At 32.8% G+C, this 24,170-nt stretch overlaps 3 protein-coding genes across 4 annotated transcripts; all 3 read right to left on the bottom strand.

The window, feature by feature from the left end:
• Positions 1 to 296: 296 nt before the first annotated feature.
• On the bottom strand, positions 297 to 14,869 carry LOC114318127 (uncharacterized). Of its 2 annotated transcripts, XM_082887820.1 has the most exons (11): positions 14,447 to 14,869; positions 7,186 to 7,384; positions 6,683 to 6,933; positions 6,394 to 6,597; positions 6,225 to 6,314; positions 2,107 to 2,211; positions 1,623 to 2,024; positions 1,462 to 1,542; positions 1,328 to 1,382; positions 518 to 636; positions 297 to 411 (listed from the first exon to the last, which is right to left on the bottom strand). In XM_082887820.1, exons 2-9 carry the CDS (start codon positions 7,373 to 7,375, stop codon positions 1,332 to 1,334), a joined length of 1,374 nt encoding a protein of 457 aa, XP_082743946.1. In that variant the 5' UTR covers positions 7,376 to 7,384; positions 14,447 to 14,869; the 3' UTR covers positions 297 to 411; positions 518 to 636; positions 1,328 to 1,331. The 2 variants fall into 2 exon arrangements, with proteins under 2 accessions (XP_082743946.1, XP_082743945.1); XM_082887819.1 differs by lacking the exon at positions 14,447 to 14,869 and having other exon boundaries at positions 7,186 to 8,314.
• On the bottom strand, positions 7,505 to 8,602 carry LOC145799834 (uncharacterized). Its single transcript, XM_082889463.1, has 3 exons — positions 8,592 to 8,602; positions 8,424 to 8,523; positions 7,505 to 8,314 (listed from the first exon to the last, which is right to left on the bottom strand). Exons 1-3 carry the CDS (start codon positions 8,600 to 8,602, stop codon positions 7,586 to 7,588), a joined length of 840 nt encoding a protein of 279 aa, XP_082745589.1. The 3' UTR covers positions 7,505 to 7,585.
• On the bottom strand, positions 8,512 to 11,381 carry LOC145798807 (uncharacterized). The gene is made up of 2 exons (XM_082887818.1): positions 8,983 to 11,381; positions 8,512 to 8,899 (listed from the first exon to the last, which is right to left on the bottom strand). The coding sequence occupies exons 1-2, from the start codon at positions 11,259 to 11,261 to the stop codon at positions 8,608 to 8,610; spliced, it is 2,571 nt and encodes an 856-aa protein (XP_082743944.1). The 5' UTR covers positions 11,262 to 11,381; the 3' UTR covers positions 8,512 to 8,607.
• Positions 14,870 to 24,170: the final 9,301 nt, after the last annotated feature.

Genomic DNA, 24,170 nt, shown 5'->3' with positions numbered 1-24,170 from the left:
GAGATTGTGCTAATTTTATTTGATTAAATTAAAAAGAATACCTGTAAGAAAATATTGAATTTGGTTTCTCATTCAATTAATAAAAAAATACTTGTAATAAAACTAACATACAAAATATTAACTCCCATTCAAATACCTGTAATAAAACTGACAGATAAAATAATAACTCCCATTCAAATAACAAATAAAGCATTAATTCAGTTTCTCATTCAATTAATATCCAATCACCATTACCCACAAAATAACATATCCAAATCCAAAAATCATGTTTTAACATTGTCCATGTAGCTTTTGCTAGAAGGAAACAAACTGGGAGTGATTCCAGCTCTATGAAACATACTGGGTTGTCTCCTGTCCTTGAGTGATTCCAGCTCTATGAAACATACTGTCCATGTAGCTTTTCCCTATTGCCTGTTTGATAAAAGTGTCAAGTGAATCAATTGAATGTGCTCCAGATTAATATAAAAATGAATCAAAACCCCAGTCAAACTGTTAGAATGTGCTAGAACTACAATACCATATGCTTGTCAATAATTTCAAGGGCTTTCTCATAATTTCTCGGCAGCTTAACTCTTTCCCACAATTTGTTTGGCATATGAGCCCTTTCTATAGTTTTCATATATAAATAGAAGACTCCTGCAAAGCATCAAAAGATGAAATAATAATAATAAATAAGATGATTAGAGATATGCATTCAATTATGCGCAAACATTGACATCCCATCACATGTACAACACTAAGTCAAATAAATCACTAAAAAACCAGTTGTGAATGAACAATCAGATACGACACAACATACACTGCAGTTAACCCAAACATACGGCACCATCAAGTTTCATATACGTTTGGGAAGTTTAGACCAAAGGGTGATTAATTATAAGGTTGACTTTTTATTTTGTAAGACCATATGCTTGTAAGTCATGCACTGAACAGACTATACATTTCAACATATTTTGAGAAAATATCTTTGACAAAATGACACATCTTCTTCACACACACACACACCTAAACAAACCCACACAACACAAGCTTTTCTAAAAACATAAAAACCATAAACAGAGAGAGTGTGGAAAAAAACAGTCAAGCATAGCAGTCTAACCATGGCAGTCATGAACAGTCTAGCACCTAAGCATAGCATTCTTGCATCAAGCAGACAAAGTTCGACAAAAACAGCAGCGAACTGTCAAATTTATCTAGTGATAGCATGCACATTGGACTACTTGCAGCTGCAGCTCATGCTGCTGCTACTAATAGCTGTTTCACTAATGCTGCTGCCTTACAAATCAAATGAACATAAACCACGAACTAGTGATATTAGTACGTTTACCTTGTTAGTTCTTCTTCTTCTTCTTATTCTTCTTCTCTTTCTTTGAAAGGTGAACCTATATTTAATAAGAGCAAGTATTGTAATTAATAAGACATGTTATTTGTCAAAAAAGCTTCGATTAAATGATTGCTCACCTCTTGGGATGAAAATGCATGAGATTGTTGTTGATGTGACATTGGTCGAACAGTGGGATGACTACTAAGTGAATCCACAACCTATCATTCAATAAGAGACTTAAGTTGTATATTAACTCTAGGCAATTTAAAGTAATAACTAGTAAGAATAATTAAAATACCTGCTGCCTATGTAATGGGTTTGATGGTGCAACAACTGGATCAACGGGCACGCCTGCAGCTTGCAATTGAGATTCCAAAAACTGAATTCGTGACTGAAAATCTGTGTGTATAGCCTGAATTTGTTTCTCCATTACTTCATTCATCTTCGACTCAAACTGCATTTGATACCGATGAAGTTGCTCTTGAACTTGTTCCTGAACTTGAGTTTGGAAGAGACGATTCTGCTCTTGTGACCGCCTATATCCACCTCCAAAAACATCAGTGGGTGACGATCCCAATCCAAACGTCCGAACACGGCCAGGCCGCTCTGGGCCCATAACTTGTGTGAAGATTTGCTCCTGTAATGCTGCAGGGTCAGTAGAAGATCCCTCCATGTGCTCTGCTAACTCATTCATTTGAGTCTGCAAGTTTGAATTCAATAATTAGCCTCCAATATAAATATAAATCATATTAAAAGTCCAAAGATAAAGTAGTATCACATACCATAACCTCATTAACTGAATCACTATTTGACATCCCATCTTTCATGTATGCGGCCATCCACACTTGTGACCGACTAGCAGGAACCCCATTATTCTTTTTTGTCTCCTATAAATGAAAGGCAACCAAAATCTTAAGATAAATAAGAAAATTAAATAATTAAGCAATTAAATATGTGAACAAGTTAAGTAAATAAAATAAACAAATAAGCAAATTAACTCATTGAACACTAAACACTTGGGTAGTCAATTACTATTTGACCATTGTTACTGTGACTATTCCATTCATTTCTTACTTGTCTAAACTTATTGATGAGCAAGGAAATACTGTTGTCTATTTGCTGTATGCTCATGCTAGAATATGTTCTATCATCAGGAAATCTGGTAAAAACATAGAGGAATTGAGAAAGGCAAGATGCTAAAGTAACTAAAATAGCAAATAAAAAATACATTGGTTAATTAAAACATATCTAAGGCACATAATTTCAAACCATTGAACAAGCTTATATCTCTATTTATTCGGTGTTTCTCAAAAAATAAATAAATAAAGAAGACAAATCAAGGAAGTTTCATCCCACAACCTATAATTTTTTTTTCTCATGTTGCTTAAATTTTTCTGACCAGGAGGTGGCTTGAAATCTACACAAAGAAAAATCTGTAAAGCATAGATCAAAAGATTGCATAGTACAGCCTACACCTTTTGTCCATAGCCTCAATAAACCAAATATCAAATATTTAAAATTCCTACAGTAAGAAATTATTTGACACCTCGACGACAAATTAACTAGCAAGAGAAGAATCCTCAATCTGTAAATTATGCTTCTTCTTAATTTATAATTTTCAAATCTCAAGAGTTGGGGAATAGCTTTACAATATCATTGATTCAATCATCTGCAAGTATGGTACAGAATTCAACAGAAAGAACCTCAAAACACAAGCATGGGAGAGAGAGAGAGAGAGAGAGAGAGAGAGAGAGAGGATGGTGCTTCACCATTCAGGAAGAAACGAGAAAAGCCTAAACAGAACATAACTTACTAGATTCTGCAGACATAGCTGATATAAGAGGACAATAAATTCCACTTGTAGGAACAACTCTTGTCCCTTTGCCTGCCCAATAAAAGCGAATTTCTATAGTCTTGTTCTACACAACTATGTTGTTAAACGTCAAATATTCGTCATCCAAGACTCTGAAAGGATCGATTGCCTCTGAAAATTATCTCAGCAAAATGAAGGGTCACTGTATAGCTCCCATTTGCTAAGCAACGCCCATAATAAGAGGCAGAGGGGAGACACGAGCTCTTGTGTACAATCGAGAGTAGTTCATTGTGAGAACAGATACATTTTTGGCTATATAGTAGCCTGCAGTTCTACTGGCATCCCAGAAGTGTCCAGTGTTACTAAATCCCCAAATAGAACTTGAACCTTAAGAGGGTCTAAACAAAAGGGGCAGATACTCAATTGCTGCATTCTCATGTCTCAATTACAATAATTCAACACGCGAAATATTATATTTAAAGAATCTAATACCTCAGATAAATTGTTTAGTTGACCAATTAGAATTGAGAGTTAGTATGCAAGCTAACTGTCATCTGATAAAACTTTGACTCAATCCAAACACACTTATCAAGCAAGCGTATGTGAAAGAAGCACTAGCTTAACTCAAATTTACATCATCAAATTAGATACAAAGTCCATTTACAAGTACAAAATTCCCCATCATCTATATACACCAATAAGTGTGAAAGGCACTATCTTAACTCAAATTTACATTATCAAATTACATACAAAGTCCATTTACAAGTACAAACCCGTGTAATGATCCCAGACAGTAAGTTTTCACGACAAAATCCATGATACCACTAATGGGAAGTTGGGTAGATACCCGTGCAACCAGGGTATAGTTGGGTAGATTCCTCCTCGTGATTGAAGGTATTTATGCACTAATGGGAAGTTGCAATCAAGTTCTTACATATTTAATATTTCATTCAAATTGTTGCTAATTTAGTGACAGAACACATGAGATCATCAGAGCGTAGGGGGAACGCTGTTCAATGGGGAACGTGGAGCTGTGTCTGATGCGTTTTTGAAACCCACTGCACATCCAATCTTTATTTGGGTGATTAATCCATGTTGACTCATTGCAGCTGGACGCTAAGATAAAATTAGATGGATATGTTATTATCTATAATGTGAAATCCAGTTTATCGGGGATGGAAGTGTGTATGACTAGGGATTTTGAGTTGCTATGCAGAAGCAGTCTTGGCAAACTATCGTCTAACTTCTCCTATAGCTCAACACAAGAATGTTGAACAAGTCACAGGCGCATGCATGAAACCTCCAAGCTTGTGCATTGTTACAGGTATATTCTAAATTTTCAATTTTTTCCTTATCTACTTTTGGAGTCTTATCTTATTGTTAACACACTATCAGTTACTTTTTCCATTTTTTTTTTTTTTTTGAGTGCAGAATTTATGTCTGGTAGAAGTGTGTATGACTCTCCACAAACAAAAGGGTACATTTAAACTACCATCTTTACTAAGAGTAGCAATTGATAAATCGAGGGGTATGCACTACATACACCAAAACAGTATAATTCACAAAGACTTGAAGGCTGCCAATCTTCTGATGGATGGAAATGAAGTAATATGAACCTAGTTTGTTTGCTGTGGACCTTTGACTTTTTTGGCATTTGCTTATGATTGTTCTTTTGAATAGACGTTTATAGAACACAAGCCCTACGATCACAAGGCGATGAAGGAGAGGATAGACACGGTGAAATCATGGTGGATTTCTTTTGGTCCTTGGACGGGGACAACACTAAAGTGAGGGTTCACAATTTTGGAGTGAATTTGTCACCTCTGTATGTAATTGGGTACTAAATTTAACCTATGTTTAATCATAAATTAGTTTCATCATACATGTAGAGCAATGTTATTTTTTTACCTTTAAAACATATCTAAGGCACATAATTTCAAACCATTGAGCAGGGAAAATTCGAGACATAGATAATCAAAGGTAATATATTTTAAACTATAAGCTTGTTCTTACTGTGTGTTGGATTGGCTAAAAAACCCCTAATTGTTGTGAGTATTGCTTCGAAACATAGATAATCAAAGGTAAAATTCGAGGAATCCTACATGCATATAGGAGAGAAACAGTCCTACATGTATATAGGAGAGAAGCAGTGTTCCTGGTCCATGTATAACAATTTTCATTTTGCTGAGATAGTAGCATTTTTCTGTGCAAACTGCAAACAGCAGTGCTGTCTGGGATTTGGGGACCATTTTATTATAGTCTATTAGTAGTGCATGTACCTAAAAATAAATCACAACTTTTTCAAACTTTCTCCTGAGGCCACCATTTTTCTAGCTTATCTTACATACATACAATATAGAGAGAAGTAAATATTGGGCATATTGGTGATACCAGAGAGAGCTTTTAGAATGTCTGTTACTAACCCAAGATCAACACTTATGCTAATCAAGTGGATGCTTCCTCCTTCAGGTACCCTCAAGATGAACATTGATGGATGCTACAGAATTGCCAAACCTGGAGGCTTTGGAGGACTGATTGGAGATGAAAAGGGAGCATGGATTTGTGGCTTCTATGGCAGACTAGAAAACTGTACCAGCCTTGAGACAGAGCTATGGGCTATGTACAAAGGCCTTACCATTATCCTCTAAAAGGGCTTCAACAAAGTGACTATCGAAACAGATGTGGAGGAAGTGGTGAAATTGCTTGTAGAACTGAGGGAAAACATCTTCTCAAAGGCTTAGTGGAAATAACAAAAGAAAGCAAATAGAAATAACAAAAGATAATAAATAGAAAGGTCAACACTTGAATATTGTGTTTATTATTTTATCAAAGAAAGCAATTTTTCTTAAAAGAACTTAGTAAAATGAACATTTCTTATTCTATGGATCATAAGAGTGAAAATAATTTCAAATCATATTGACTAGTCTGAAATAGTATGTAATGGAAATAATTATTTTATGATGCAGGTGCTTGGAAAATGAAACAATAGGGATGATGATGACAAGTCAACTGAAATTTATTTAAGATGTTATAAAAAATTAACAAACTTTGAGACAGTGTAAGCAAACTTTGAGAGAATAATTATACCTCCAGTCGAACTACTGAGAAAGGCTTTCGGCCTGTTCTATGATGCAATGTCTTCTTCTTCCGGATTTTTCTATTCTTCTTGCTTGATTTCTGTCAAATATGAAATTTATTTAAGATGTTATAAAAAATTATCATATATAAGCATTTTTTCACATAAATAAAATTTTACCGATGCACTCTGAGTGCCCCAATAGTAGACCAAAGCCCGCCACTGATCCTCATGTACTCTATCTGGTCGATGAGCCAACCTTTCTGCATCATTCTTGAAGGGTTTGTATCCTATTGTTTTCACTCGACTTTTCCAATCTCTCCATTTCTTTCCAAATGAAGCCATTATTGTTCTCTTCATGGATTCATCTGCATCCGTATGAGCCTGCATCACAATTATAGACACTTGTAATATGCATTTCATATGGAATACAATTGTAACTTATTTCATATTAAATATCCATATATACCTTTATCTCCCTCCATATGTTATCTTTGTTTTGTTTTGGAACATAATGCCAAGTCATAAAAGTGAGTGGTGCAAGACTCCCATCTCGTGCCAAAACGCCCAAATGTGAAGCAAGGGATGTGTGTCCTTCAACTACTTGATTCAACTCATTTGGAACAACTTTTAAAATGCCATCTTCACTAGTACCCCATTGACCATGCACATATGTGGGACCCCTTGTCTGCTTTTGTGTGGCTTGACTTGAGCTAGGACCTACAAAACAATAGTAGTAAGCTTCAAATTTCAATTGAATATCTGAATTATGCTTTTAATTTCAATAAATTTCAACATATCATACCATGGGGTGTTAAAATTCTGCTATCCTTGCTTCTATACCACACATTATGCTTTTAATTATCCAAACTCAATTTTTTTAAAAATAACCATGCATTATGTATGATAGATAGGACTACAAATCTAACTCAAAAACACCATAAGAAAATATCAAGCAAAGTTGATACATACCAGCTGAAACAGAGCCATGTGATGTACTACCGCTACGTGATGTGGTAGGAAGACTGCCTGGTGGATGCCATGATGCCGGTGGATCGGGTATGACTTTCATCTTGAGTGTGGTCTGAGTCTCATCTGAACTAGAACTACTAGAGCTTGATTGCTCACTTTCACTAGAAGAATGGTCGAAGCTAGAACTCATAGATAATATCTATAAAAAAACTACAAACATAAGAGTGAGGACATGATAATCTATAAATATCTACTGCATTCAAAACAAAATAAGAGTACATGAAAGGTAAAAATGGCCATTTAAAGAAAGGTACAAAGGTACAAAAGCAAAGATTTTATTAATATGAATATCCATACAGAAAACACACATGTAAAAGTGAATATGCGGCCAATTACAATATCAGATCAATTCTTCGTCATCTTCAAATTGTGCCTCTGTCGATGCTTCAAGAGGTCCAATAGTTTCATCAACAGTTGTTCCATCAATACCTTTCCTAACCCAATCCATGTCCTCCTCACAAGTGAAGGAAGCTACATCTAACTCTTGATCACCAAATCTTTCTACTTCGTTGTGATGTAGTCCTTCATCAATAGTTGGTTGTTCTCCACACACCTCATACAAGTCTCTAGGTTTCATCTTGAGTACAACGTTCCAATCTTCATCAACAGAATCATTAACATAAAAGACTTGTTGTGCTTGAGATGCTAGGATGAATGGCTCATCACTGTCTTGTTTTTTCGCATATAACAAGTGATTGCAATTAACAAGTGTAAAACCAAAATCATCTTGCTTGAGTCCCTTATTGTTATCAATCCAGTTGCACATGAATAACATGTATCTATGGTCATGTGAGTAATACAATTCAATAATATCTGTCACATATCCATAGTACGCTACATCACCTTCCACTGGATTAATGTCTTTCGCACTTGCATAGCTAGAAGTCTTTGCCTTCACCATAACCCCACTATTCTGAGTTTTTCTTCTCAACTCACAACTCTTAGTATGATACCTAGTACCATTAATTATATACCCATTAAATCTGGTGGCCTTTTGGCTGGGTCCCAAAGCCAAAATTTTAATCTCTTCTGACAACGCTACATTTTCAGTAGCTAATAGCTCAGCAACCTATTTTTCAAAAAAAGTTATCAATATTAAACATCAATTAACAACTTCAAAAATATAGAAGCACATGGATTGCAAAAATATAGAAGACTTGTGCTTAACATGCACTTACATGAGAATTGAACCATTTGGGAAACTCATCATTGTGACGACGATCCACATCATAATCTCTAAGACGACGATGCGACCGCTTAATAAATTCACGATGTTCCCTACACAATTAAACTACTTGTAAAATGCACGATAATTATAGTTGGTATAAATACATTCACAATGAGACAAAGGTTGCATCTATCTTACTCTCGATATGGGACAACCGCAGAAATGTTAAATAACATATACCGATGAGCCTGTACCCATGTTGTGTTATCAAGAACAAACCCTTTTCCTTTTCCTAAAGCCCGCCCCATTAATATCTCAGGATTGTCACTAACATCGCAATTCCTTAATGGTCGATGCAATTTCGACTCAACATCATGCAAGTACCTTGAGCAAAATGTCATACATTCTTCGACCAAGTATCCCTGTGCAATTGAACCTTCAGGATGACTTCGATTACGCATGTATGATTTCAGCGTCATAAGGTACCTATAAACAAAAAGATGCATACATGACTTCCAAGTATAAACAATCAAATATATACAAAATGGACATTGGAGTAGATTACACACCTTTCTATAAAGTACATCCATCGATATTGCACTGGACCGGCAATCTTCGCTTCCTCTGCTAGGTGAATGGGTAAGTGCTCCATTATATCGAAAAATGATGGAGGAAAAATTCTCTCAAGATGGCAAAGTGTAAGAGCGATTTGGGACTGAAGACGATTTAGACCATCCACCTCTAGGGTTTTGAAACACAAATGCCTGAAGAAATTGCTTAACTCAATTAATGGTTCAACCACTTTCTTCGGTAACAAATTTCTCACTGCTATTGGAAGTATTTGTTGCATGAGTATATGGTTATCATGACTTTTCAGTCCAGATATGCTCCGCTGTTTGAGGTTAACCCGACGAGAAATATTGGATGCGTAACCATCTGGAACTTTGATATTCTTTAGAAGTGTGCAGAATAGACTTTTCTCTCTATTGTTCATGGCAAAACATGCAGGAGGCAAATAATACTTGTTCCCAACCCTTTTCTGAGGATGTAGTGCCTTCCGAATTCCCATATCTTGCAAATCTCGACGAGTATTTAAATTGTCCTTCCCTTTCCCATCAACATTTAATATCGTCCACAATACATTATCACACACGTTCTTTTCAATGTGCATCACATCAAGATTGTGGCGAATCAAATTATGCTCCCAATATGATAGCTCAAAGAAAATGCTCTTCTTCTTCCAATTATGACCCGAGTCCTCATTTTCCTCCTTTTCTTTCCCCTTTCTATTCCGTTTGCTAGATTGTTGACGCTTAGAATTCAATTTGAACTTAGGGCCTAGTTGTTGTAGCACATTAGCCCCTGATAACCGAGTTGGACATGATTCGAATTCACAAGTGCCATCAAAAGACGCACTAGCTTTTCGAAATTTGTGACCCCCATTCAACCAGCGACGATGCCCCATGTAACATAATTTCCTTCCGTTCTTCAAATATCGAGAACGAGTATGTGTGTTACAACAAGGACAAGCTAAAGCGCCTTTCGTGCTCCACCCAGACAAAATTGCATAGGCAGGAAAATCATTTATAGTCCACAATAACACAGCATGCATTCGGAACATCTGATTAGTTTCTGCATCATACGTGTCAACACCGTTTTCCCACAGTTCTTTCAATTCATCTACTACAAGGCGTAAGTAGACGTCAATATTATTTCCAGGTGAAGAAGGACCATCGATGAGCAATGTCATCATCATATGAGGCTGCTTCATGCACAACCATGGTGGCAAATTGTATGGCATTATAATAACTGGCCAACTGCTATGAGAGACATTCATTGCCTTGAATGGATTGAATCCATCCGCTGCTAAACCCAGTCTGACATTGCGAGGCTCACTCGCAAACTTGGGATACAAATTATCAAAATTTTTCCAAACTGGAGAGTCAGCAGGATGTCTCATTTTGCCATCATCAATTCGGCCCTCTGCATGCCATCTCATTAACGAAGATGTTTTGGATGACATAAACAATCTTTGAAGCCTTGGAATCAATGGAAAGTATCTAACAATCTTATGCGGAATTCTTTGTTGCTTCTTCTTAACATCATTCTCCTCCCCCTCAAACTGTTTGTATCTAGGCATATGACACACTATGCAATCATCCATACTAGCTGTTTCCTTCCAATATAGTGAACAATCCCTTGGGCATGCATGTACCTTATGATAATCGAGGCCCAAGTCCCTAAGAAGTTTCCTAGTTGCATAAAATGACTTTGGCAAAGTTTCACCCTTTGGGAACGAATCCTTCAAAAGCTCGAGCAACATCGTGAAAGACTTGTCACTCCATCCACTAAGGCACTTGATGTGCAATAACCGAACAATAAATGAGAGCGTTGAAAACTTCTGACACTCAGGATATAACTCTCTTTCGGCCTCTTTCAATAAATTGAAGAATTTTTCGGTTTTCTCATCTGGACCTTGTTTAATACCAGAACTTGCTGCCTCGTGAATAAAGCTTGGTGGAGGAAGTCCAAATCCTTCGTATAGCATTTCATAAGTTTCATCACCATCGTTCGAATCAGTTTGCCCGACATTCACATTGTGTGGCACAGGCAATGACAAATTCTCCCCATGAAAAATCCAACTGGTGTAACTTGGAAGAAACCCGTTGATCATTAAATGTTCCCCTAACAGGCCTTTCTCCACCAATTTGACATTACGACACCGTTTACATGGGCATGTGACTTCATTCAACAACGGCTTATTTTCGCATGCAAATTTAATAAATTCCTTAACCCCTTGTATGTATTCCGGGTGCAACCTATGCTGATTTATCCAACTTTTATCCATCTGACTCTGTCTTACACTACAAATGTCACTGCCAAATCAACAAAGTTTAAAATTACGATTCCATTTTAATTAATCTCAACCTTAATTAAGTACCTTATAATGCATGCGACATGACATCATTCACCTCTAACTGGTCTCTAATATGTTGATTCATCCTACTTTCCCATTCAGGAATGCACAGTCTATATTGTAAAAAGTAGCTCATACCGCTCTGCTCATCTCTAACGAAATTTCGGCAGCATCTCCCCATGGTTCTCCAAATACACGACATAGACTAGGTGTACTGTTACACCTTGTCTAGTATGCACTCGGAGAACACAAGGAGTTGCTACACGAAATCTCTACGAGATGGACTATAAGCAGTAGAACTACTAATTACAATACAGACTTGTGCTCCTGAACTGTCCAACTGGACAATCCAAGAAGAGCTTCATCAAAGATGACTAGGTATCTCTAATGAAGATTCTTGGACGGGTCTAAGGCTATTTATGCATGCATGCACCATTAATGATTGCATCCCGGTGGTGCAATCTAAATTAGTACTATCAAGCATACTAGAAGCATATCTAGTATGAAGCATATTAATGAAGAAACCAAAAGTTTCTACAATGCTCTTGATAGATTATGATAGATTCAAGAAATACATTACTCTCTCAAATCAATCAATAATGGAATAATTTTGGCAGGAACTCATGAATGTGGGAAGTTCAAACCGACTACCCAAACCAATAAGTGTACCAAAGCTCGAATACTTCTAATGATGATGATGATGATGATTCAGAAAACACCAAAGAGCAAACACCAAATCAGGAATCACATTCACAATCACAATCTAAAACTGTCTATTTTAGTTAATTAAGAATGATGACGAAACCATCCTACCATGAAAGAGGTATCTAATTTCTATGCTACTTTCATTTTATCATAGTAATTAATCACAACATTGAAGATTTTCCTACAAATGTGGTCATGATATATGCCAAGGATTCCCTGTCCCAAATATTCCTGTCCTTTTGTTCCAAATCACTCACAACCATTAGATATGTCTTGAGATTCTCAAATCTTAAGATTCTCATATGATCCAATGATTGTAAGTGATTTGAGACAGAAATACATGAATATTTGGGGACAGGAGATCCTTATTCTAGATATATTATCATCTCATGGAAGCATGTATACTTTTTCGTCAACATTCCTACTATGTTTCTGAAATCGGGAAATTCTACTGATAGATATACTGTACTTTTTTAAATGCACATCATTTTCTCAATTAAGTATAGTCAAGTGTTGTGCATCCTCATATGCAATTCACCTAAACACCCCCAAATTTTCTCACCTGATCAAGTTTCTTGATAACGACCACATTTCCTATATTTCTAATTGTATGGCGTGTTCATTGTTCCAATCGAAAGCTACCAGCAAAGTGTGCTCATGAATGGTATAAAACCCTTTTTAGTTGACCTGCCTAAACGACAACGGACAATTTGCAAATGACTAAGCATTGATTAAATAAATTATTTATGAATCCTAATATAATATATAGTTGTGTTTTTTTTCACAAAATATTTTCACCAGCCAAGATCACATTCTAACATATGGTCTTTTCTGGTATTGGTGAGGGTGGATTTGGGTTTTCTCTCAAGCAATTCATATTAATCAACTGATGCTCTATGCTACCTAACGTAAAATCCTATTGCTAAATAGACAGGTATTCATTATTGCCCTCCCATGTGGTTCGAAGATTAGTGCATGATAGCAAAAATTAAATAAATCTGTGGAAGGGTCAAAGTGGGTTTTCCCTTTAAATTTTATTCTAGTACTTAAATAAACGTTTTATTTTAATGATTCTCTATTTGTTATTTTGTCCTCCTTATATGGTTGTAACAGTGTTTCTTGTTCCATTAGCTGTCTCCAATGGACGAACAAGTATGCATGCTAGATATTCTTTATTTATTTATTTTAATTTCTAAAACACTTTAAATATGTTGTTTAATGGTTTTCTAGGCCTTGGTTTTATTATTATAAATCAAGCAAAAATAATCTGCTAATTAAGGTTGAGCATATGACTTATTGAGCTTTTTAGGCCTTGGTTTTATTATTATAAATCAAGCAAAAATAATGATATGAAACCTTATATGAAGAACCTGTATAGTAATTATTCGGAATTGAAAGCATTGGCTGTCGTTGTCATATAATCTGCTAATTAAGGTGCTTCTCTTGTTGGAGAAGCTTGGTACAGTGATAAGTGTGATATTGTTGTGTTATGTCCTTCACATTATGAATCGAGAGTGGCGTTGAACCGGATAGAGAGTGTATCTGGATAGACATTATTTTTTAGTGTTTTGTGTTTATTTCTAAATTTTGTTTATGTGTTCGTAGCAAAACTGTTAAATTATTGGTATTTTTTTGAATTGACAGGTATTAGAGGTGATGTTTGAAGGGGAAATGGATAGAGAAAAGTGGAAAATGCCAAAGGAGGAAGAAGAGGAAGAAGAGTTTTGGGGGTTTGAAGATCTTGAATGTGAATGTGACAGTTCATTCTCAACCTCAACCAGAAGTTCTTAATTAGGATGATCAAATCTTAATGTAAATATAAAGTGTTCATTTATTAACTTTATTAAAAATGAATAGTAATGAAAGCACTTTTTCTTTTTTCTTTTTTTTTCAAAGAAGACATTGAATTGATGAGAATTTTGAGGAAGATAACACAACTCTTATTACTATTAATCATTTTTGGCACCAACACTTATTTGTATCCTTATGAATAAAGGCGGCTATGGTAATCTCTTCACAAAGAGACTACAATTTACATTCTTCTATCAGACACGTAAAGAAGCAAAGCAGAGGATACACAAATTGTTCAAATATCAATATCTATTACTGTCTGTAAAAAAACTTATGCAAGAAATTGAATTAAGCTAGATTTTTTCTCAATATGATGAATACAAAATCACAATCCATTCCAAGATATAATGAACTGTTCTATATTTTAGAATTCAAAATAATAATAATCATAATGTAAACAGATATTCTACCTAAATATCTAAGCTACACTGATTGATCAATCCAAACTGATGCTAATTTAGGGTAATAAAAAAACAGAGATTAAAATTCAACATGCTAGGAAAATTCAACATGCTAATTTAGGGGGAAAAAACAAGCGAATCTGAAGCGATGGTGCTCACCTTGGTAGAAGATGGTGCTCACTTTCCTCGCTGAATGAATCTGAGATTGAATCACCGAGCTTTGAAATCGAGAGAGAACTTCGAAATCGCCGAACGAATCTGAGATTGAATCACCGAGCTGAAGAAGGTTGAACTTCGAAATCACGTTCAATCGATCAATAGATCTTCAATCGATCGATCGATCTGATCTAGATAAAACCTAGCAAACTCGAACATGAACTAGAGATAGATTAATCGATTACTAAATGAAGGGGTTTGAATCGAGAGAAACGAAAGGGTTTGAAGCAAGAGAGAGTGAAATCACGGGTTCGATGGAGAGGGTTGAGAGAGAGAGAGAGATCTGAATCAGGTTTTGTTCAGATCGGGGCTTCGATCTGAATCTTTTTTGATTTAAGCTTCGATGGAGAGAGGTGAGAGAGAGAGACCTGTGCGCATGTATTAAGGGTTGAGAGATCTGTGCGTATGTAGACTCTGATTCAAAATAAGGTTTTCACAGAAAGGGGCGCGTGTGGGTCACCACATTCGGAGGCGTTTTTAAACGCCTCCCATTATAAAACGGTGTCGTTTTGTGAAATAGAATAGGCGGCGTTTTATAAAACGCCATTAAATACTCATAACAGTGACGTTTAAATAAACGTCGTTACAAAAACGCCACAAAATTCTCTTTTTCCTGTAGTGGTAGTGTTACTCGTATTCCTCTTTTGAATCAAAACACTTATTTTCTTGTTTAATTAATAAGATTAAAAAGTTAGTTATGTTATTGTTTTAATTTTTACTTCAAATTTATCCTTGACAATATTATTAATATTATTTTCACTAAATTTTAAATGGTGTCACCCTTATTTTAATGGACCCAAAAATACTAGTGACCTTAAAAATTTTACTAAATTTTTTATCAAATGTTTTACATGAGTATGTGACCCACACTATGTAGGTCCCATGTGAGTCCCACGCCCATGTGAGACATTTGGTAGAAAATTTGATAAAACTTTTGAGACATCTAGCATTACTCTAATGGACTCGCTATTTGTCTTATATTTATATATATAAGAGGCGCTTAGCTGTTTGAGGTTCATCTTTTCTTTTTGATTTTGCCCTTTCATTTTAAATAATATACTAATGGTGACTTATATATTGAGTGAAAGTTTTTTTGTAATTACACAGACATTCTTGGTCAATTATGCAACATATTTTTTTACAATTACGTAAACATTCTTTGTCAATTATGAAACATAAATATTTTATTTTTTGACAAATTACAAATACACCCATAAAGTTTGTTTAAAATATGAATCGGTCCTATAATATTAGAAATTACAACTATCGTTTGTTATAAATTTTAATTTAACACAATACTCAAGGAAAAAAAAATTATTCTCCTATGCAGTAATAAATTATCAAAATTGTTTATTGAAAAATATTTATCATATCTTTAAAAATTGTTAATTGACTTAATGATTTATTTATTAACAAAAGGATTAACTGAAAAATAATTTTATCATCATTAAAAATTATTAATTTACTTAATGATTTACTTATTAATAAAACTGATCATTTGTTGTGCGAGTATGGTTTATGTATTAATAAAAGCCATTTGTATATATATATATATATATATATATATGTATGTATTTTCTTCTGTTTCTTTATTAGTTCAATGACCTATCTTAGTAGTTTTTTTAGACAAGAGAATTATTTTAATATTTATTTTTTATTTATCTGTTGAGAAAAGCTATACACTATAATTTTTTTTTTATAAATTCAAAAGAAATATTAATGACTTATAAATTCACCCAAAATGATATAGTAATAGAATTGGAGTCAACATTATTGGATGTATAATGTACGAGCACGAAATAATTCTTCTCGTATGATCCTATTGATTAAGTTTGCACTCCTCCGAACAACGTTGCTTTGCCACTTGAAAACACGAAATAAGGATTATTTCTCCTTAGCAGAGTCCTCCTAGGAGTCATACTCCTATTCACTACTAACCAAGTGAAATGGTTTGCACAATCTCAGTAGGACTCTAACTCTCCTTAGCAGAGTCCTACTAGGAGTCTTATCACTGCAAACCAAGTGAGATGGCTGAACCCTTTTACCTCGGTTATATATTCCCGACCGAACTGCCTTATCTCGATCCCTTGCCATTCGGACCGTGTGATTGAAAGCCGATCTATCGAATGTCACCCTGCCGAGCTATATACAGCTCGGCTCTCGCCATTGATGTTACCTCGGTTTGCTACAGAACTTTCTTTACTTCGGCTGTCATCTTTACCTTGGCTCTGTGCTCAACTAAGTAATGGAATAGAAGCATCAACCGAGCTATACCTAGCTCGGCCATCTGTCTTACCAAACACCTCGGCCAACCCTTGGGTCTAGTATTTAGGTAGCTCGGTCAACGCCCTTGCCCAGTTTGGTACTCAGATAAAAAGGGACCGAGCTACCTGTCGTCCATATTCCGGCCCTTATCTCGGCCCATTACACGGCCCAGCTCCCAAAGAAGACTCTTCCTAGCTCGGCCCAATTTGTTTACAAATTACCCTCATATAACAAATCAAAAAAATATATATATCATATCACATAATTCTATCATATATCTAATGAATTATTTTATTCAATTTCGTATAATAATTTTTAATTTTTAAAAACTTATCAAAATACAAAACTTAAACATACTATAATAATAGCCCGTGTCATGCACGGGCCTGCGTAAACTAGTTTATTAATAGAATTATGATTTTTGTTCTATTTTGATACATTTATGATGCATTAAATTGTATTTAATAATATTCAATTTTGATACCTATAAAATTTCAATTTCTTTATTCTATTGGTTATTTTATTTCCTATTTAAAATGTGTCATGAATCCATTATTTTTATTTATTTATTTATTTTTCCTTCAAATTAAAAGCTAAAACTATTTTCTCATCAATAGTAAAATAAAATATAAAAAGGCATATAAGCGATTTTAACAATTCAATTTGAATATAAAAGAATTTATTTGAAAATTTCAAATAAAATTGTTTGGAAAGAAAAACTGTTTTCGTAATAAATTTTCGCGTGAATTACCATCTCTCTTGAAATTTTAAAAAATATTGTAAGTTTTATAATTTTAACATAATTACAATGACCTTCCTTTTAATATGACTAAAAGGACCAAACCTAATGCATTTTTTAATGTGAAAGAAATTATTATAATTTTTTCATCTATATGACTGAAAAATTATTAATGAAAATGAACATACGTGTTATATGAATTAAAATTAAAAAAAACATATAATTATGTTAAAACTACAACGTAGAGGTCGCTGTAATTTACTTATTTTTGTTTTATCCAAACCAAATGGCATGTAATTTTTGGTAAACCTCGTTTAGGAATAGATTTTTTTAGTAATTTTTTAATTTTTTAGTTAAAATATGATGTAAAAAAAATAATATGTTTGGAATAATTTTTTAATTTTTTATGAAAAGATGTACAAAAAGTAGAGAAAAAATGAAATATTTAATTTTTTAGTATAAATTATTAACTTTTTAATTTTTTTATAATTTTTGATTTTTAATTAAAAAAATCACTTGCGAAATGAAGTAGAATAAGCAAGCGTTCAATAAAAAAAAGAATAAGCAAGTGTGGGAGTAGCGAAATTGGTAGTGGAGATAGATCAAACCAATGCGGATAAGCATGAAGAACATGGGGGACCCACAGAGATAAATATCTCTGAGTAGATAGATTATCGGGATGAGACTAGACTAGACAGTGTGCGGAAAAAGACTGTGTGCGAAAAATTATTGGGTAATTCAGGGGTATAACGTAGCTATGTTCTTGATTAATCATAAATTATTATATTTTTTCATATTATCTAATTATTTAACACAAAATAGTAAAGTTTCACTCTTTCACCAATCATAATATACAGAGAATATCACGTAACATTATACCTAAACCAACCAATAACTTTCCGGTCGTCTTGTGATTCACTCACTCTTGTACTCTTTCACGTATTATGTGGGGTCCACAACTGTTGGGGTTTTCACAGAGAAACACGTGGGCTCCATACCTTTGATCATGGGAATCTATACTATAATTAGACCTTGTTAGAGGAGAACTAATTGGTCGCTCCACGTATGTTCTGATTGGTAAAGTGGATAAAATTTTATAATTTTGTGTCAAGTGAATAAAAAATATGAACATAGTCATGTAATGTTTCTGTATCAATTAATAATTTTTTTTTATTGGAGAGTTGTTAAAATAGTTAAATAAATTAAAAAAATTATTATAAATTATCATATTATGCTTTTTTATTTAGCAAAAAAATCATTATAAATTATCAAAGTATTCTTTTTATTTTTTTAATATTTTTTTTATAAAAAATGAAAAAAAAATCTTAAAAAAAGTTAATTCTCACACACCCCTCAATCATCTTTTTTAAATATAACTTTTCTTTTTTTAAAATTTTTTTCAAGTCTATTTAGTCTAGCTGAATTTAAGAAGTAAAAAAATTTTGAAAAAAAAAAAATAGTAAAGACCAAAAAAAAAAAAAGTAAAAGTAAACCAAGAAAGCCATATTATTTTCAGCTTTTTCTGTCCTTTGTGTTTTTTTTTTTTTTTTGTACTTTTCTGATCCGTCTAGTTAAATATAATCAAAAAATATTTAAAAAAATTGATTTTTTTTATTTAACAAAAAATTTCATTGAATACAAAAAAGAATCAATACAAGAGTCACTAAAAGGCCAACGCTAAATATGTGTGGGTCAATTTGGGAGATTTGGAGAAAATATTATCAATCAAATGTTTTTGACCAATTGACAATTTCTTACTAATCTTTACAACATTAAAATTGATTTGAGTATTTTTAAACCAAGGAATTGAGTGAGTTGATCAAAATTGTAAATTCTAACACATTAGATGAGCACATTTTAAATACAATGGGGGTGTTTGGTAGAGCTTTTTTAAGCCAACTTATGGCTTCTGACTTTTAAAAAGTTATTTTGGACTGTTTGGTTAAACTTATTTCAAACAACTTATGATTCTAACAACTTATTTTAAGTCAAAAAAATTGATTCTGAGAAGCTGCTCACCCCTTGCTTCTGATTATCAACTTCTGCTGTAGACATGTTAATTAACGGTTATACTATTAGATTTTTTTATTTTTTATTTTTTTAAAAATAGAAAAAGACCCAAATGGACTATTAAATATTATTATTATTTTTTATGAAAAATGTAGACAAATAGTGAATAATAAAAAATAAAAATTAATTAAAAAAATTACTTCACAGCTTATTTAACAAACACTACTCAGCAACTTAAATCTATAATCCAACAGCTATACCAAACAGATTAACAGGTTCTGATTAAGGTCATAAGGTATAATCTGTTAAGCTATAATTTATAATCTGTTTTAACAGCTACACCAAACAGCCCCAATACATACCCAAAGCTATCTGATGTGGAATAGCCCCAGCCCAACCGTTCCGGGTTCCAGGCCCTAAAGCCTCACCCGACCTATGGTCCTCACCTAGTCAGCAATTGCTCAGTATGAGTGGTTTGTGGATCTCGCTGTTCAAATGATGAGCACATTTTAAAAGTCGGTGGTGCTATATACACTAAATGGTATATCAATTTGTGTATCAATATAATTAATATAACAATTGATACATATAATATTATTCTTTAAAAATCAAAGAACATATAATGAATTGTGAAGTGACAAAATAAAAATAAAATAAATGCTTTATGAGACATATATGTCATCAGGAAACTTTAATAATGGTTGTAACTTCTGAACGTACGATAAAAGTTAATTAAAAAAAAAAGGAGGAAAGAAAGATTTGTTCATGATTAAGGTGTTTAATTAAATTTGTATATATATGGGATAAATTGTAAATATATCCCTAAGGTTTTTTAAGAGTATAAATTCTCTCATGTTTGAAAAATTGCATGTCCAATGTGTCAAAAAAAAAAAAAAAAAATCGATTATGTGATGTAGTAGAAAGTAAATACATAGTACTTTAAACTGTATTTGAATTTTAAATTTAATGAGAGAAAAAAAAAAAAAAAGAGGAATAACGACTTAAAATTTGATTACATGTTTAGTCGTTGAGAAAAAGAAATTGAAAAAAGAAAACGGGAGAAAAATAAATCCCAATTTACTTCTTTGCATAATCGTAAAGTTGCGGGATTCATGGTTGATAATTACATTAAGGTCAAGTTTGACAAGTTAAAAAAAAATCAAAAAATTAAAAAGTTACTTAAAAAGTTATTACTATTTATTAAAAGTCAAAAATTATAACTGCACAACTCTCAATTCTAATTTTTTCTTACACACTAATTTATACAATTTTTTAATACACATTTTTCTATAAAAATTTAAAAAATTAACCCAAACATCCATATTTTTTTTCTTAATTTTTTAATTTAAAAGACAAAAAATACACTTATTTAGGACACCTCAAACAACTCCTAAATTTGTAGGTGTGATCAATAGATAAATCCCTACTTATTTTTTTAATAATATTTTAATTTTTTATAAAAAAATATACCAAAAAAGAGAGAAACTTTAACTTTTTAAGCTAAAATAGTCTATATACAAACATATTTCTCCTTCATTTTTCCAACACAACCAAATCAAGTGTGTGGATTTTGAATTTCTCGGTTTCCTCCTACATTCTATTCCTTTTTTTTTTAATCACTAATGTCTCATTTAGCAACATCACTTTTTAGGTCAAATTTGGCAAGTTAAAAAACAATTAAAAATTTACTCAAAAAGTTAAAAAGTTATCACTATTCACAAAAAGTCAAAAATTACGACTGCACAACTCTCAATCCTTATTTTTCCCTACACACTAATTTATACAATTTTTTAATACACATTTTTTCATAAAAAGTCAAAAAATTAACCCAAACATCCATATTTTTTTCCTCAATTTTTTAGTCCAAAAAAACAAAAAGTGCACTTATTTAGGACACCCCAAACAACCCCTTAGTCTTAAAAATCAAAAAATTATTAAAAAAATTAAAAACTCAACAACCTATACTAAAAAGTCAAAAATTTCATTTTCTCTTTATTTTTTGCACATCTTTTCGTAACAAATCAAAAAATTATTTCAAACATACTAATTTTTTTTTACAATATATATTAGCCAAAAAATAAAAAAATTATTAAAAAAATCTGTTTCCAAACAAGGCCTAAATTTAGAATTCAAATTGAGTCTTGATATTTACTTTTTTTACTAGTAAAAATCAGGCACGCAAAGTGTACAAACGGGTGCCCATCACATAATATCTATTATAAAGTGGAAAAAATTATTAAAAAGTCCAAGTTAAGGAGGATATAAGGTATTAGATTTAGTGAATATTATTTATTGGTAAAATATCCACTATTTGTGAAATAGTTTGATGAAATGTCATTTTGTTAGTTTTGGAGGATATTTTGTTTCTAATTTTATCCCTTAATTTATCTGTTGACTTTTTTTATCTGTTGATTTTCGTTGACTATCTGTTTAAATTTTTTCCCTATCTGTTCAATTGTTTTCCTTACCCACTAAACTAAAAGGTAAGTTCTATAGAACGGCTATTAGACTAACGATATTGTATGAGACAGAGTGTTGGGTAACCAAGAAACAACATGTAAATAAGATGAGTATGGCTGAGATGAGGATACTCAAGTGGATGTATGGCAAGACTAGACAAGACAAAATTATGAATGAGTGTATTTTGGAATAGGTAAGAGTAGCACCGATAGAAGATAAGTTGAGAGAGAATCGATTGAGATGGTTTGGTCACATTCAACGGAGACCAATAGAAGCTGTAATGAAGAGATACGATACTGTAACGGTAGATGCGAGTGTTAGGGGACGGGGTAGTCCTAGATTGACATTGGCTAGCGTTGTAAATAGAGATATGGATCTACTTAATTTGACTAACAAAATGGCCTTTGATAGGGCCTCGTGAAGAAGAAGAATTCATGTAGCCGACCTCATTTGATGGTACTTAAGGCTTGGTTTGATTTGGTTTGATTTGATTTGGTTTGGTTCGGTTTGTTCAATTGTTTTTCTATCTGTTCAATTGTTTTCTCTTATCTATTCAAATTTTATTATCTGTTCAAATCTATTTGTCCAAATATTATTATTTGTTCAATTTTTCCATTGAATTCTATTTATCTGTTCAAATCTTTGTTGTTGACATACAACAAAGCCACTATCTGTTCAAAATAACAAAACCAAACACGTCTTTCCTTTGGAGTCTTCTTTCCCAGGAACCAAACAACATGAAATGTGTACTTGGAGAAATGTAACAAATACTGTTGAAATTCACAAACTTGTTTTTGCTATCTGTTGAAATTTTCTACCACCGATACTCAAATATAACACAACTATACACACACACACACACAGAGAGAGAGAGAGAGAGAGAGAGAGAGAGAGAGAGAGAGAGAGAGAGAGAGGTGTTATCTGTCAACCTCAACACCATCTTCAAGGGTTTAAAAAAAAAAAATTCAAAAACAGATGAAACTAAACCAAACACAGTTAAGGTGTTCTAAATAGCTAATCAATAGCAGTTTAGTAGCCCCCACCCCCACCCTCACCCCCAAATCAACCATCTATCACCATCTACTCCATTACAATCAAGCAATTCCACAACTCCTCCTACAAAATCAATACTCAATTTGTAATCACATCAAAGATATATAAAATTAAATGTGTATGTATGTGTGTATATACTTCTTACTTTATTTGTATATTCGCAAGAAACAATTGCAGCTCTGAAATACGGAAATTGCAGAGGATGCAACTCTAATTTTTATTTATTATTATTTTTACAGTTTTGGTAATGTAAACCACACATGATGTGAAAGTCAAATTGGTCTAATACCACAAAATGGTATGGGGTAACGTTTCATACATAGGAATTTTTTTTCTAGCCGTGTAGAATAATTCAGGGCTAAGCCAACCCACGTCAAAGTCAAAGTACGATGGTGATAGTCTCCTCTCATTCATTATTATTGCCTATTAAGATGTCGGAGTCTTCACTCCGTTTCCTAAGTGGATTGGACGGTGTTATTAATCTATTATCGACGTTGTTTTAGATTTATTTTTGATAATTTAAGTCATTGTATATGTAAGGTGGGTTGACCCCGTTATTATTATAAAAAATTATATTAATCGAATAATGATAGTCATTTGACCATATTACATTTGTGTCAATGATAAATATGATTTTAAAAACAAACTGTTGTCATAAATGTGATCTAATCAAGTAATTATTAATATTTAATGAATGTAATTGTTTGCAAAAATAATGTATTTGACGAACTATACATATTAAAGGTTTGAATTATCGAGATGAACCAGATCAGAACTCATAACGGACCAATAGCTATAATAGTCTATTTGGATAACTTTAAAAAATCAGTTTTCTTTCATTTTTTAATAGATTAAAAAATTGGTAACTATCTGTCAATTTTTTTTGAAAAAATGATACATTTTAATGTCTAAAATAAATAAATAAATAAATAAATAAAATAAAGTAAAAAATTCTCAAAATATTACATTTTTTTAATCTCTAAAAGAAAATTAAGAAATCAAAAAGCTAGTAAGAAAGTTTGTGTTTGGGATTCGCTTTGTTTAGTAATTTTTAAATTTTTTTTAGTATTTTTAGAAACTAATTTTTTTTTTTTTTCTATCATATTGTCAAATGGTCATGGTCACAACAATGTTAGAAAT

This window comes from Camellia sinensis, chromosome 9, assembly GCF_055761805.1.
Source record: "Camellia sinensis isolate YWXY chromosome 9, ASM5576180v1, whole genome shotgun sequence".
In the NCBI taxonomy this organism is placed as follows: domain Eukaryota; kingdom Viridiplantae; phylum Streptophyta; class Magnoliopsida; order Ericales; family Theaceae; genus Camellia; species Camellia sinensis.
This window is presented reverse-complemented; position numbering and strand designations above follow the sequence as displayed.

Bases quoted from the DNA above. Each gene is read 5' to 3' on its own strand.
- LOC114318127 (XM_082887820.1), bottom strand. From the start codon at position 7,375: ATGAGTTCTAGCTTCGACCATTCTTCTAGTGAAAGTGAGCAATCAAGC. The intron at 1,543-1,622 runs GTATTTTAATTA...ATTGAATGATAG, and splicing joins ACCCATTACATAGGCAGCAG to GTTGTGGATTCACTTAGTAG. The intron at 1,383-1,461 runs GTGAGCAATCAT...TATTAAATATAG, and splicing joins ATGCATTTTCATCCCAAGAG to GTTCACCTTTCAAAGAAAGA.
- LOC145799834 (XM_082889463.1), bottom strand. The intron at 8,315-8,423 runs GTAAGTGCATGT...TTTGAAAAATAG, and splicing joins CCAAATGGTTCAATTCTCAT to GTTGCTGAGCTATTAGCTAC.
- LOC145798807 (XM_082887818.1), bottom strand. From the start codon at position 11,261: ATGGATAAAAGTTGGATAAATCAGCATAGGTTGCACCCGGAATACATA. The intron at 8,900-8,982 runs GTGTGTAATCTA...TTTTGTTTATAG, and splicing joins TGGATGTACTTTATAGAAAG to GTACCTTATGACGCTGAAAT.